Genomic DNA, 15,363 nt, shown 5'->3' on the forward strand with positions numbered 1-15,363 from the left:
CTGGGGAGATAGCTCAGTAGAATAAGCGTTTGCCTGGCAAGCACAAGGGCCTGACAATCCCTGGTTTCACAAAAAAAAAAAAAAAAAAAAAAAAAGATTCCTATCACGCTGAGACATGTGTTCCCAAAAGGAATGTTTCTAAAAGAAAGATATAATTATCACTATGCTAGAAAAAATGTTGTGTATAATGTGTACAGTCAATAATCAAATGGTGAAAAAGGATTTCCTTTTTCAATTTTATGAAAAAATAAAACAAAATTTCTATTGAAAAATAAGAGAATAACAATAGGTAATATACTGTATATTTTTATCTTCTAAGTAATTATTCAGAGTATAAGACTTAGACCCAGAAAACTCTTATGAAGAAGAAACAAATAGGCGACACAAAATTTTCCTTTTAAGGAGCTAAGATGAGGTGGTAGCTTAAATGAAACACATCAGCACATATAGGACACTATGTTTGAATCAGTGGAATAGGTATTCATTTGAACTTCTCCTTCTCTCTCTTCTATTTTGCTCTTTACTTGCTTCTGTGTATTTGTGTGTGTGTGTGTGTGTGTGTGTGTGTGTGTGTGTGTGTGTGTTCACACAGGAGAAACCAGGAGATATCTCATTTGGTGTGTCTGACTTGTTTCACTTAACATTCTATTCTTTTTTTTTTTTAGTACCCAGAATTGAACTCACATCCTCATGCTTGCCAGGCAGGTGCTGTGCTGCTGAGCTATAATCCTCGGCCATCTATATTATTTCAAGATAATAAAACTGAAAAAAGGATTTCTCTGGTCACTTACCCATGGGGAAGACACCTACAGAATATGTTGAATTATAACCTTGGAAAAATTCAGATTAGCACAGAGTAACCTTTCCCAAAATTGTACAACTTCAAAAGTCTACTTTTTCTACTTAAAATGCCAATGTCATCACCAAATAGGTTGGGGCATAGCTAAATGCGACAGAATGTGGACCATCAGAGATTTGAGGGGTCTTTTTGCAGTTTTTCCTAGAATGGAAGACTATGTTTAGGGCACAATGTAAGCATTTCAACAAGCCTAAATTCCTTAATATATGCAAGGAGAGGTAATGATTTTAGTAACATGCTCCCAAGCTCTTATGAGCTCAACTTGCACTTTGATAAAATGCGGGTCCTTTCTGCTCTAAGAATGGAGAGATTTCCCAGAGGAGGTCAGAGGTGTTCAGAAATTACGGAATGGTCTCCATACTTACATACAAAGACTATACCTGGGAATCAACAGCTTTTCCTCCCTAGTCACTAAAACAGCTACCCCAAATTCCTATCATTAAAATGAAGTCTCCGAGGTCAGTAATGTTTCCCATTCTTTTTAGTAACTGAAGACTTGAAACTGGGACAGGCAAGGGCGAGAAGCCCAGAAACTATTTGTGGAATAAAGCAACAGGCTGTAATCTGCAGCATCTTGTGATGTTCTGACAAAATGACAGTGTTACTTAGGGAATTAATAGAATGAAACCTCGAGTTACGACAAAAACTTCAGGCCCTTCAGTGTTCCGGCTGTATGAATGCAGAGGTGTGTGGCAATGAAAGTCCCATTGCCATAACTCATGCAAAACACCCCCTGCCACACACACACACTTCAAAAACACTCATCCCATCATCATCCGTCATTCTGATCACTTTCTGAAGCAGTTCTGGAAGTTGTCTTTTGTGTCTATATGAGATACAAGTTTCTGCCAGGCAGGAACTGTGCCGCTGAGCTATATACCCAGCCCTAATTTTTTAAAAAAATATAGTGAATACTGTTGCTGAGGGCCATCTGAGAGAAAGACGGGTTCCTAAAAATGTTATAGTATGACTCCACCTACCTTATTTTATTTATTTATTGTTTTGGTACAAGTTCGGGGCCTCACGCTTGCCAGGCAGGCGCTTGTGCTGCTCAGCCATCTCCACGGCTCCTCACCTACCTTATTTACTGGATCTAGTACCATATGACTTCTGTGTTTTATGCAAAGTCCAAGTGACCATGGAAAGTAAGTGGATTGAATCCATTCATGACCTTGAGATAACTGTGATAGTATAGGCAAAGACCCCCTTGAAAGAGGACTTCCAGGGCTGGGGAGATAGCTCAGCAGAGTAAGTGCTTGCCTGGCAAGCTCTTGAGCTCGATCCCTGGTACTACCAAAAAAAAAAAAAAAAAAAAAGAAAAAAGAAAAAAAGAGGACTTCCAGAACTGCTTCACAAAGTGACAGGGACAATAGAATAAGTGAATTCAAATATGGGGGAACATCCTAAGGAAGAGTAATGCCAATATGTCTCTTATTGTGATATATTTTAACAATTATTTGCCATATGTCTACTATTTTTTAAAATGTAATCATCCACCATATATTTCAATCATAGCTCAGCTATACTTTTTAAATTTTATGTATTTAGTATAGGGTCTACAGGGTTTCACTACACAGATCAGACTTGTAGTGATCCTCCTGTTTTCAGCCTCCCAAGCGCTGGGATTACAGGCCGGTGACACCACACCCAGTCTCATTTGTAGTCTCAGCATGCCCTGGGGGTGGGGCTGGCACAGAACGCCAGGGATTGAACCCTTGCCACTGAGCTCTGCCTAAGCAGGCGCTTTACTCTGATGAGCTATCTGGCTGGCCCTTCAGCTATACTTCTTTGAATTACTACCACTCTGTTATATGCCACTGTTCCCAAGGTTTTGCTGGGATAAGTAAGACTTCAGTAAACATCTCTGTGCGATATTTTACTTTACCCAGTCTATGTGATGCAGAATTTTTTATGTGTTACTGACTTTCTGAAGGGTGGCGGTGAATTCTCTAGAGAGTTGGGAGAAAGTTACCTTGTTGCTCAGGTTCACATTCGCATTTCTGCCCAGGAGCAGCGACACCATGTCCACGTGCCCTTCCTGCGCGGCGAGGTGGGCGGAGGCGATTCCTTGCCGGGTAACTGCGTTGGCATCAGCACCATACTCCAGCAGGGTCGTTGCTATGTCCATCTGGTTCTTTTTGGCAGCGATGTGCAGTGGGGTATAGCCATTCTGCGAACAGGAATCACTTGGTCACAGACCCCGTGACAAGACAGCAATGTGCAGAGTGCACCTCCAGGGGGGGCGCCTCTTTTCCTAGTGGTTTTCTGTGACTACTTAGAAAATCATAGCTGAACAAAACACACCATAAAATCCAGTGATTTCATTAATATAGTGCCCTTCTCCATTTCTGGGCTTGGAAGAAAAAAAAAATCTAAGATACAGTTTAACATAACACAGCCAGAGTACCAGCAGTTTTCCAAAAGGAATACAGATTCTCCTTCTACAAGGAACCACATTAGCAGGCACTCAATAACAGCATGTTTCATTAAAATTTAGGTTAGGAAGAGCCCCTCCTGGGAGTAATCAATAACATGGCACCACAGAGGCATGTCTAGAGCCACCCAAATTCCATGTTCAATAGCCCTTTGCTGTGGCTTGAACTTGTCTCCTCGAGTTCTTGAGCTAAAGACTCGATCCCTATGCAACTGCATCGAGAGGAGGGACATTTAAGAGGTGACCCGTCACTGGGCTCTGTCTTTATGAATGAATTAATGCTGCTATTTGAGCCTGGGCTCATTGTCCTGGAAATGAGTATTTGATAAATAGATGAGTTTATCTCCTGTTCTCCTCTCATGCCCTTTTGAGCCTCCATCTTCTGACCTGACAGCACAAGAAGGTCCTGCTGGGTGTGGGGACTTCAGCCGTGGCCCCCAGCCTCCAGGACTGTAGGAAATACATCTATTTTTTTATGCACTGCCTAGCCTCAAAGACCCTGGTGAACAGTAGAAAAGGGACTAATACACCATATGCTTCCAAGAAGTTGTGACTATGTGTTATGGTGGTTGGCTGCCCGCTTGCTCATGTGATTTCCTTTTCCACTGAAATTCAGCTTTGGCGCTCTGCTTCAGCTACATTAGTTATCTTTACGTCTCCAAACAGAGCGCAGCGTCTCCTTCCGCCCTGTCTGACACCATGGAGCAAGCCTTCCTCTGCCACGCCCATGAAACCAGCAAGAACAATTCAAGGCTCAGCTCCACAGCCACACCTTCCTTGAACTCTCCCTTTCCCAATCTCCCTGACGCCAGTACCTGGCTCTCGACCTGATGGATTCTGATCAAAGGTAGCGGGGACATTTATGGAAACTCTTTCATATACATATGTCTCCTGTGAAAATACACATTTGCTGAGTATCTAGTGGGTCATATTTGTCTTTGTAGCTCTCTCTAGTGCCTCAAAATAATCAATAAATATCAATTAAATGAAGAAAAGAAATTTTCAGAATTTGAATTAAGTATACTAAAGCTTCCAGAACTTTCTTTCTCTTGGCTGGCCCCTGATGCTTACAGACCAAAAGTCTTCTGGCACGTTGCCAATTAGCTGTGCCTTAGGAGTCATTGGCTCTCCTGACCTAAGAAAGCTCGGGGGAACTTTGCCCTGGCTCAGTCATTTCAGGGAAATGCAAGGTGGCCCTTATAGATGGACATGAACCTTACTTATAAAGCAAAAGTCAGAAGTGGAAATGTCACCCTATATTTTCCTGAAACCAGCCTCTGCCAAACTCGATGATCCAGAGAAGATGATTTTGTAGTTCTATTTTTAGTTCTGCCCTATTGCCATCTGGAAGTCCCGGCTGCCCTGGATGGCATTGGGCCCTTGGACCAAAAGCTTGACACACCCTACAGAGACCAATGCCTTCAGGTCCCAAAGAGAGCCTTGGACTGAGCCCACTGTTACAGGGCATGACCGGGGCACTGGTTCACCGCTGCACCGTCTCCTACAGGGACACGCTCAAAGCAGCACTGAAGCAGGAAACACGATGAGTCAGTTTGTCTAAAACTAACTAATTAAGGTGGCAAAGGCAAAGTAAGGACAGAATTCAGCTTCTTATCTTTCATCTTATCTCCTTCTGTGTTTGCCCTTGACAACTTTCAAGCAAATCATGTCTAAAATGTATCTTATTTTATATTTATGTATATATTTGGTACAGGGTCTCACTCTGCAGCTCGGACTTGAAGCGATCCTCCTGTTTTCAGCCTCCCCAGCACTGGGATTACAGGCGTGCGCCCCCACGCCTGGACTCCGTTGCCGGCTCAGCATGCCGTGGGGGTGGGGCCGAAATGGCATGTGGTACAGGGAATGGAACTCCAGCCCTTGTGCTTGCCTAAGCAGGCACTTAGTTCCTGAGCTATCTCACAGGCCCAACGAGGTCATTAACAAAGGCTACTCAATGTCTTCTCACACACTGCTATTATATTTTTAATTAGGCCCCAAAATCTCGGGTCTCACCACTTATCAAGGGAAATGTCAGTGTCTCTGGAATGCACACGAATTCCCGACATGTTACTTTTTGTTGCTTAGAGATCTGTTTGAGCACCTTGCCTGAGATACAAAATATAAAGTAAGGGAAAAATGACTGTGGTATTATTTTAGGATGGAAAGTTAATCTTGGAAAGACTTAAATATTTTCAAGTAATAAACAGTTTATCTCAAAACCCACAAAGTTTTTTCTATTTTCTGGGAAGTATGATGATTCTCATTTGCCACACTAAAGAAGAAAGATGCACTAATTAGAATAAAATAGGGAGAAATTCAACGGTGGAATAATCTTAATCTCCATTTCACTCCTTTGGTGTAGAAGACAAAATGCTTGGAAGGATGTGTCTGCAACTCAATTTGAAAGTCAGAGCAAAAATAGTTTTTAGTGACCAAAAGTGATGTATAGTATTTATATCACTTTGTATTTTTCCTAATAGATTTCGAAAACACACTGATGTACATTAACAAATATGTTTTACATTTTATGAAAGGGAGAGCTCACAAATAATAAGTAAAGGTTCGCTATTTTTTTCCATAATTAGAGTTCAGGTTGAGCCTGGATTTTGGCCAGTCTTCTTTCCAGCAGTGTCCTGCCTCAGGAAGTAATCTGGCTAAAAAGGATTAGAGCAGCACATCGTGTGTGTGTGTGTGTGTGTGTGTGTGTGTGTGTGTGTGTGTGTGTATGTGTGCGCGCGCGCGTGCGTGCACGCATGTGCGTCCTACTTATCCAAAATCACATGATGATTGTAGGACAGTGTAAGAAAGCATATTGCCAATTTTCAAAAAAATGCTAAGAGGGCACCACATACTTCAAGAAAAAGGGCATAAGGGATAATTCTAAGGCAGAGCTAACCCTGAAGTCGCTGCTGTCCCATTCGCATAATAATCATCCCTGGCTGAGGTTTTGTCGCTCCTGCGTCAGCGGAACGCCTGGGCCTCCGGCGAGCAAAGGACGCAGACTGCCCACTCTGCGCACCCTCCTTACTTGCTTGTGCTGCGGAAGAACCACAGGCATCGCGCACAGCTGAAAAACTACATTTCCCAGCTTTCCTTCCAGACAGAAGTGACCAATGAGCTAGGGGGAGAAGTGGTGGGCGGGGAACGTGGGAAAGCCCCATCCTGCTGACTTTCCCGCTGCCTGCTCCTAGTAGAGGGTGAGCTGCAGCTGCCACCAACAGCAGAGCAAAACCAACAAAGCAAAACCCAAAGACAGTGAGTTTGCTTCAAGTTGCTGACAACACTGAACTGTCGCCACCAATTGCTTAGCCTACGTCCTGACTGTTCAGGACATAAGAAAAACGGAGCCTTATTGGTTTAAACCACAAAAGAGCGGACTTTTGTTTTTCCTAGTAGTAAAGCTATCCTTAACTGATATAACTGGCTTTGCTCAGGATCGGAAGTCTAGGAAAAGCCTCTGATGAATACCACTGCCTGAAGACAGAGAGGACAGAACCCGGAGCCAGAGAGGGCATTAAGTAGCCAATTGAGCTTCGGGAAAGGGAATCAGTGACCCGTTAGAAAAGCCAGTGTTTAACTGACTGTGAAAGATGTGCCTACGGCTAATGGGATGTTATAAGGAGCTAAAGTGCTGCTTTTTAACTATTTGTCGAAGTTATTTTGCAGATATGATACCATAAATGTTAAATCTGTTTTGACAAATAGAAAGCTAGAAATCAACGATGGAGATAGCAGTTGGCTACTGGCCTGTTTTAAGAGTTACTCAGACATGGAAAGATAGGTGAACGCACTTTTTTGTATGTATCATTTTGTAACTTGTGTCGGATCTTATCTCGTTGGCACTGGTTGTGCCAAAGTCATTACTCTCCAAGGAGTGATATTGACTGTTTACTGCTTGCCTACCAAGACCTCGAGGTTACTTATGAGAAAAGGAACCTAAATGCACAGGAATATCAAAAAAACTAGAATAAACTATACAACCATCAGATTCCATTGTAGATTTTCTTCTTTAAAAACTATGGTAGGGGGCTGGGAAGATAGATCAGTAGAATAAACACTTGCCTGGCAAGTGCAGGGTCTGAGTTCAATTCCCGGTACCGAAAAAATAAATATATAAATAAACAAACAATGGTAGGACTTGGAGTGTGGCTCAGTGGGAGAGCAGTGGCCTAGCACACGCATGGCCTTGGGTTGATACAGCAATGAAGAACATGAGGATAAAATATACATAACAACATTTCGCACTGCAAGCTTTTTTTTATGTATGTCGGTCAGTGGAACGAAGTGCCTTTATGTTGTCTGCTAATGACCACCACTGCCCGTCTCTGGAGCTTGTCCCTCCTTCCAGAGTGAAACCCTGCATCCATAAATACCAACTCCCAGCTCCTTCCTACTCCTTCCCTTGACAGCCACTCTGCTGCCTTTGTCTCTGAATGTGACTATTCTATGTGCCTCACGGGTAGAATGGTGCTGTGTTTGTTCTTTGGTGCATGACTTATTTCCGATGACATACTGTCTTTAATGTTTACTCGTGTAGTAGCATGTGTCAGAATTCCCATTTTATGGCTGAATAATGCTCCATGATGAGAGTGTGTGTGTGCACGCGCATGCATGTAAGTACACACAGACTCCTTTGGTTACTCATACACTGATGGACATTTGGGTTCTTCTCACACTTTGGGATTTTAAATTTTCTTCTAAAAATAAAGTTTATTAAATTAAGGTAATTCTTGACAAACAATCTGCATGATAGAACAAATGTCAAGGTCAGAAATTATGGGGGGAGCTCACATACAGACGAAAAACAGATTTACTAGTTTGGTTTTGAACTAGTTTCTCTGGGTTCGGTTCAGGCGATTCTGGGCCAGGAAATGACTTGAAGTGTAGAAAAGAGGCTCTGAAGAGAAGCTCCTGTCCAGGACAACATTGTTTCTAAATGGAAAAAGTGCCTAGAATTTTTTCATTTAAAGAATCTAAAATGAGTTACAACAGGCCAGGTTCATTAACCTGTGTACAATTGACTTGACCTAAATATTAGTTTTAGAGGACAACATTGAAGCTGCCTCCAAATGGTAAAGTGAGACAAAGAGGCAAACTAATTAGTGATGTTGAAAGGTCTTTCAACCAATAGGATGTACGAAAGGAATTGGACATCATTATAAATTGTAACTCATTGGCCTGTGAGATAGCTAAATTATTTTAACCCAACTTTACTTGAACTCTGTTTTGTCGTCTGCCAGTCCAGGCTGACTACCAGAGCAATAAAACAGCTGTACCCTCTGTACATCTTAGCCTTTTCTCAAAAATCTATGCTGTCTCCTGGTCAAAAATGCCCTAGAAGTCAAGATTTCCCAATTGCAATAATAAAAACACATGCAAAACATTCCAACCAATTTTACAAAGCCTAAACAACTCAGAGGTGATGTTTCATGGCCTGGAAAGTGTAACACATCTTTTATAATTGTGACAGAGCAGAACTTTCTTGCTCCTGGCTGCGCTTATGTTTTAAATCTGGCTAAAGCGTATTCCAGCTTCTTTTCTTCTCCAGGCTCCAGGACATCCTGGATTTTTTCCAGAGAGACCAATCGACCAGTAAATATCTATGGAGCATCTAGTGTGTTAGTTGGCTAACTAGCTTTCCTAGGTGCTCTAGTTAATGGTGTCTGGAAGAGGAGGACACTGCAGGTGAAGCAGAAGGAGGTGTGCAAGCAGGGCCTGCCAGAGCTTGCCCAGCAGCCCCTCGGGCAGTGGACTGGAGGTACCTTTGCAGCCGCGTGAGGAGAGGCTCCTTGGTCCAAAAGCAGAAGAGCCACTTTCTGATTATCGTAATGTGCAGCTACATGCAGTGGAGTTAGGCCGCTCTGAAAACGTGCAAAAACAACAGTGAGGGTCAAGGGTGCTTCAAGAGGAAGGCCTAGATTTAGGAAAGGGATTAGATTAGATTAGATTAGATTAGATTAGATTAGATTAGGGACATCACAAAACACTGTATGTCCCAGCACCACGGCACTTGCATGAAGCTTCGTCTGTTCTTTTCCTACTGTTCTTCTTCCTGGTGGGACTTAAGTAGGGCTTAGTTATCACTGGGCTCCTCTCTGGGGCATATTTGCAAGTGCTTTTTTTGCATGACAGAGTTGCCTGCTGCAGAGTGGCCCGTGGCCTCCTACCTTCCCAGCAGCGTCTGGAGAGGCGCTTTTCTGTAGCAGGAGATTGGCTACTTCAAGTTTTCCATACTTTGCTGCCACGTGAAGAGGAGTAAATCCTTTCTGTAATAGAAGACGTCAAGGAAAATAGAAATGACAAAGGGTTCTGCTCTTCTGGAAATGGCAAATTGTTCTAATAATGACAAGCAGTGAAATGTATACTTAGGGGCCAAGGCTGGCAGGTAATGGCTAAGGAGTCCCCCTATTGTAGAGATAAGCAGAATACATGGAGAGAATCTCTGTGCACTGACTGAGCTGCAGCATCACACTAATTCTAAAACTAATTAGGTATCTAGTCGGGGCTCTGAATCTGGGGATTATTCCAGGATCATTTGGGGATTTTATGCTGCAGAGAGAATGGGCCATAAGGCCACAGATCCAGGTTGGAGGGGATGGGAAAATGCAGGGCAAGTTGGGACCTCTCATTGTCACCGACCCGAGCCTGGACACTCTTTCCTCTGTCCCGACCTCCCGGTAAGTGCACATAACATCTACATGCATACTCCAGGATTTAGGAGTCAGAAACTCTCTTACATGGGCCACAGTAGGTGAACTAAGCACAGACACATTGAAGAACTGGGTGCTCAGAGTTTGTGGCTATTCTCCTAACACCGGCAGGGACCTAGGCATCACTAGTCGGTGTGTACCCTTTGCTAGGGTCCCAAGCATGCGGCAGGCTTGAGACCATAAATGCATATGCACCAGAGACCAGCAGCATAGAGCCAATGGGCAGCTGGCATGGAGGGGAGCGGGGAAAGCCCAGCTCCTGCACCCATGATTTTGTTTCACCTATTAAGTGAGATCCAGGAACTGCAGAACCCAGAGAATCACAGGAGATGAGGTCTGAGAGGCCATCATTTATTCATACAGTTCCCCAAGTATTTACAATTACCTTCTGTATTGATTACACATTAAACCTTCTTACCCACATCCAAATTAGAGACAGCAATGCTAACGACTGTCTTTTTAAGATCTGTCATAGGCCAGTTCATCTCCCTGGTACATCTGCTAGATTTATGCAGCATCCCCAGAAAAATGGGCTCCAAGTTTTGCATTTTGCACATGTACAGAAGCCATGTGCGAGGCTACCAGTGTAAGATATTAGTTGATCTTAAAAAAAAAAAAAAAACAACTATAAATCAGACAAGACAGTAATAATGACAACAAAAAGAACAGTAAAAATACAGGAAAAGAAAAACTTCTTAATTGGAATGGTTTATAAAAGCATCAAAGAAAAACAGTGCGAGGCGTGGTGGTGCACACCCAAGGACGGGACTGCTGTGAGTTCAAGGCCCGTCTGGACTGCTTAGTGAGAATGTGAATGAAGAAAACCAAAATAAATAAGCAAGCAAGCCAACAAAATAAAAGGCTTCAGCCAGAGCTCTGGTAACACGGCCATGTACTTGCCTCCGGAAAAGGAACCCTAAGAATGTTTTCACCTCCACAGCACCACCCTCCTGCAGCCCACCCACCCACAGCGCGAGGGACTCCCGCAGGGTCTGTGCAGCCTTCATATTGTCACTGTGCAGGAATTCACAGGAAGCTATGTTCTGTGGGACATGGCAGGGTCCCAGGATGTGTTTGCGTACCTTTGTTGTTATGGATAAAGATGCTCCGTGATCCAAAAGGAATGCAGCGACATCCTCGTGCCCCTCTCGGGCCGAGAGGTGAAGCGGGGTGTATCCAGACGTCGTGGCTGCATTTGGAGACGCTCCCTGCTGCAACAGCTGCTGTACTATATCTGCCTTCCCCAATCGGGCTGAAATGTGGAGTGGGGTTTGGTCATCCTAAATGGTGAGGCAGAAACCACAGCTGATGAGCTTGGGAAGTGACAGCGCAGTGTGAGAAGCTTGGAGCATTCGCTGCTTCGTGTCAGGCACGCTCAACTCCTGGATGCTTGCTAAGGCATCTATCTTGCTTACCTTCTTACAAGGTTCAGACGTGGGATAGTGGAGCTGAGCTCCTTCAATTCCCTAGAGTGGCCTAATTACTGTGGAACCATGAAAGGCAGCTCAGTTTCTAAATCATCTGCACCATCACCTGTCAGAGTATCAGCTTTTTTGTATTTTAAGGAAGGGTCCACAGGGTGTTCAGGGTCTCACTGCTAGATCAGACTCGTAGTGATCCACCTGTTTACAGCCTCCCAAGAGCTGGGATTACAGGCGCGCGCCACCACGCCCAGTCTTATAGTATCAGCTTTTAACCTCTCCTGATTCCTCTTACAGGAGGTAAGAGAAGGGATCCTCATCACATTCCTGAGCCTGGAGGCACATCATAGTCCACGAGTATTATGCACTCATAAGGACTTTATTAGCGCCCCTTCCCATAGTTAATAGCAGAGGGAAGGCAGGTGGCGGGGGGGGGGGTACCGCGGGTGTCCTCCTGAGGGCACTCCCTCCAAGAGGCGGACAGGTGCTGGTGCTGTGCTAAGCTGTGTATCCGGAATCACATCCACCTGAAGAGGTGTAGCCTTGCAGTCTCCCCATGAACCATGATGTGGTTCAGGTAAACACGGTATGAAGGAAGGGTAAAGGAGAACACACCGTCTTGGATGAAGGTCTGAGTCAACCCAGCAGGTGGGCGTGTGTCAGGGCAGAAGCATGAACAGAGTGAGGGGAGATGCCCTGGGGGAGAAGAGGAATACTGAGGAGGGGGATGGGTGCCAGAGAGCACCCTCAGCTACTTCTTTTTTTTTTTTTTTTTTAGGAAGTCTTGCTATGCAGTTCAGGATGGCCTTGGAACTCACTCTGTGGCCCAGGGAGGTCTTGAACTTGCAGTGATCCTCCTGCCTCACCCTCCTGAATTCAACCACTTCTACTGCTGCCACCGTAGCCACCAAGCATTTACTAAACATCTAGAAGTCTGTGGTGGCTCTCAAGGACCCAGACTAAACGCTGAGGCTTGTCAGAACCTTGGTACCAGCCATGGCTCTCCAGCTTACAAAGGCGTGACGGTTTGTCCCTACACCAGGCCTTTTGTAGTAACTGCTAGTTTTTTTTTTTTTTTTTTTTTTTGGAACAGGGGATTGAACTCAGGCCCTTGCACTTGCCAGGGAAGCACTTATTCCACTGAGCCATCTCTCCGGCCCCTTGTCTCATATTTGTATCAGTTACTATAACTGTATAAACAATGCTTTAACAGGTAAAATATGAGTATAAAGGGAAAAGAAGGGGTTTTGCTTATAGGAATAGTGAATTGAAAGCTTTAAGGAGCCTTGAGAGCAGTTGATTAAAAACAATTTTGGTTAAATTAGACATGGGAGAGATAGCTGAATACCCTAGTATTGAGTAAAGTTTAGAAATATTCTATAGTCAGATTTCTTCACAAATACCTTTATTTTCTCTCCAATTGATCTAAAACTAGAAACTATACAAGCAAATGGGAATATGTGTACATTTATATATTGAAGTATAAAATTGATGGTTGAGATTTTTATGCACGTCTGATTCTTGACATGAACTGTCACATTGTAATCAGTCCAGGCACTGACCCCCGAGTGGAAAGCTTGTGGGTTTCTATCAAATGCTGAACTCTTCTCTTACATGTAAAAGCAAATCCTCAGAGCACCTTCCCTGTGAGTCTCAGGAATTATGGTTCCCAATGTACAGAGAAAAAAATATCCTTTCCCCTTTTGTGGCTCTACCAATGGACATATAATTCACCCAGAAGAGCTCAGTTAGGTTAAGCTGTGCTTGTTCTAGAAGCTGTCTGCCATCCTCTCTCCATCCAGTGTGGCCAACTCTGGACATAGATTCAGTTCCTGATTTATCAGGGACAGTTTGGGGCATGTTATTGTTCTACTTAGTTTTGTTAAATGATTGATTGGATACATATGGATACCAGGGATTTTTACTCTGTTACTTGAGCAGAGACTTTTATTTTTGGAAGTTACTTACATTATTATTATTATTATTTTAATGCATTTGGTACAGGGTCTACAGGGTCTCATTATACAGATCAGACTCGTAGTGATCCTTCTGTTTTCAGCATCCCAAAAGTGCTGGGATTACAGGTGTGTGCCACCATGCCCAATCTCAATTGTCATTTCAGAGCACTCTGGGGATTGGGCCAGCACAGCACGTGGGAACTGAACCTTGTCCCTGATTCTGCCTGAGCAGGCCCTTTAATCCACTGAGCTATCTGGCCAGCCTATAACTTACATTCTTAAAAAAGTGTTTTTGAGAGACATCACAGACATGTTTAAAGACTTTGTTAAAATCCCAGCTCTTCCCCCTCAGTAGAAAAGGTTCGTGTGCTGCACTTACCTTAGCTTTAGCTTCTACCTGAGCTCCGTCTTGCACCAGATACCGCACGACTTCTGCCTGGCCTGAGCGCGCCGCCATGTGCAGGGCTGTTTCTCCTCTCTGGGGGACAGGAGCCAAAGCAAGTTAGCTGTAGCTCTGAAGAAGACTGGGATGCTTCATTTGGCATGAAGCTCACAATAAACTTTATAAATGAAGATTTGCCTTAAGCCCTTCCTTATGGAACAGATAGGAAAGTGAGCACACAAGCCATTTACAGGAACTTGGGCCAAGGTGGCGAGGACTGCAGGGTCACCCTAGGGCCTTGTCACTGACAGCGCCAAAGCGTTGCCCAGGAGACTCTGTGTAGCCTCAGTGGGGCCAGAAGGGCGAATGCTCACAGGATTCGAGCAGGCAGTGAGTGAGTGAGGCAGGCAGTTAGGGGAGTGCCACCCAGAGGGGCCGCTTCCACCTCGCCCTGCAGGGTGCTGTTTGCCTGTGCAGGGGCCAGCCCTACCACCCTGCACCTTTGTTTCCAAAAAGGACAGCACTGTGATGTCTGTGTACATACATTTTCCAGCCCATATGTTGTTGACTCTGACATCAGAATTGTAAGCAACACTACATGGACACCAAAAAACATACTTGAGGGCCAGATGGTCCTTATTTACAGTAGCTGCTTTGTGTCCTCTGCTTTATCCAAACTGAGCATCATCCTACCCCATACTTTGTCACAATGGTCATTTTCTTTGCCTAATATGATGAGGCCAAATTTGAAATCCTGTAAAACAATGTCAAATGCCACATATAGATCTAGGGTGATGAGTGACTGCCTGATAGCTGCTCTGAAGGGTGTGTCTTGATTCTCACAGCAAGGCTTAGCATGTAAAACATTGCTGTGTAATTGTAGAATTAGTTCCATGGATTTTGTATAACATGGTGGAGTATGTTTAAGAGAGATTTTGAACTTGCTTGAAATTAATTCATATAAATGACGTGGTGCTTGAGCTACTGCCTTAACCTGGAGCACATTTTACTGCTTTTGTTATAGAAAAATCCCCATACCCATAAATGCTTCATTTTAAAAAATGTAATGTATAATAGTAATGTACTTATAACATTAATGAACACAAGCCACAAGTCCTAAAACTTTGTGGCCAACTAACCAATGAATGGATTTTGTCTTCTAAGTAAAGGAAACAAAAAATGTTCTCAAAGTTTATCTTTTCAAATAGTCAAATTAAGTATAATAAAAAGGCAAGTAAATAAAAGTCACCTGTGCAGTTTCTCAAATACTGCTGAACACTTACCACATTTGTGGTGTTCGGTGAAGCTCCGTGATGCATTAGTTGTGACACGATGTTTACATGCCCCATGAAGGCAGCAACATGGATTGGGGTAAGGCCCGACTAAGGGGAAGGGAAGCAAGGGTCAGCTGTTGGCTTAGCATTCAAAGGTTTATTTGTCCATATGCCTGCCTGCCTGCTCTCCATCCACCCATCCATTTATCCATCCATTTACCCATTCATTTATCCATCCATCCATCCATTTATCTATCCATCCATTTATCCATCCATCTACCCATTCATTTATCCATCCATCCATCCATCCATTTATCTATCCATC

The 15,363-nt window shown here is 43.7% G+C and overlaps 1 protein-coding gene across 1 annotated transcript in view; it reads right to left on the reverse strand.

Annotated features, from left to right (window-relative positions):
* The window catches only part of Ank3 (ankyrin 3), a 368,541-nt gene that overhangs the window by 146,275 nt on the left and 206,903 nt on the right, over positions 1–15,363 (reverse strand). The window contains exons 12-17 of the mRNA XM_023706118.1: positions 15,048–15,146; positions 13,762–13,860; positions 11,086–11,283; positions 9,461–9,559; positions 9,056–9,154; positions 2,832–3,029 (exon numbers count right to left, since the gene is read on the reverse strand). Of these exons, the coding sequence (XP_023561886.1) occupies positions 2,832–3,029; positions 9,056–9,154; positions 9,461–9,559; positions 11,086–11,283; positions 13,762–13,860; positions 15,048–15,146 (792 nt within the window). The remainder of the gene's footprint in view (positions 1–2,831; positions 3,030–9,055; positions 9,155–9,460; positions 9,560–11,085; positions 11,284–13,761; positions 13,861–15,047; positions 15,147–15,363) is intronic.

The sequence above is a fragment of the Octodon degus genome, unplaced genomic scaffold (assembly GCF_000260255.1).
Source record: "Octodon degus isolate 3935 unplaced genomic scaffold, OctDeg1.0 scaffold00240, whole genome shotgun sequence".
NCBI lineage: Eukaryota > Metazoa > Chordata > Mammalia > Rodentia > Octodontidae > Octodon > Octodon degus.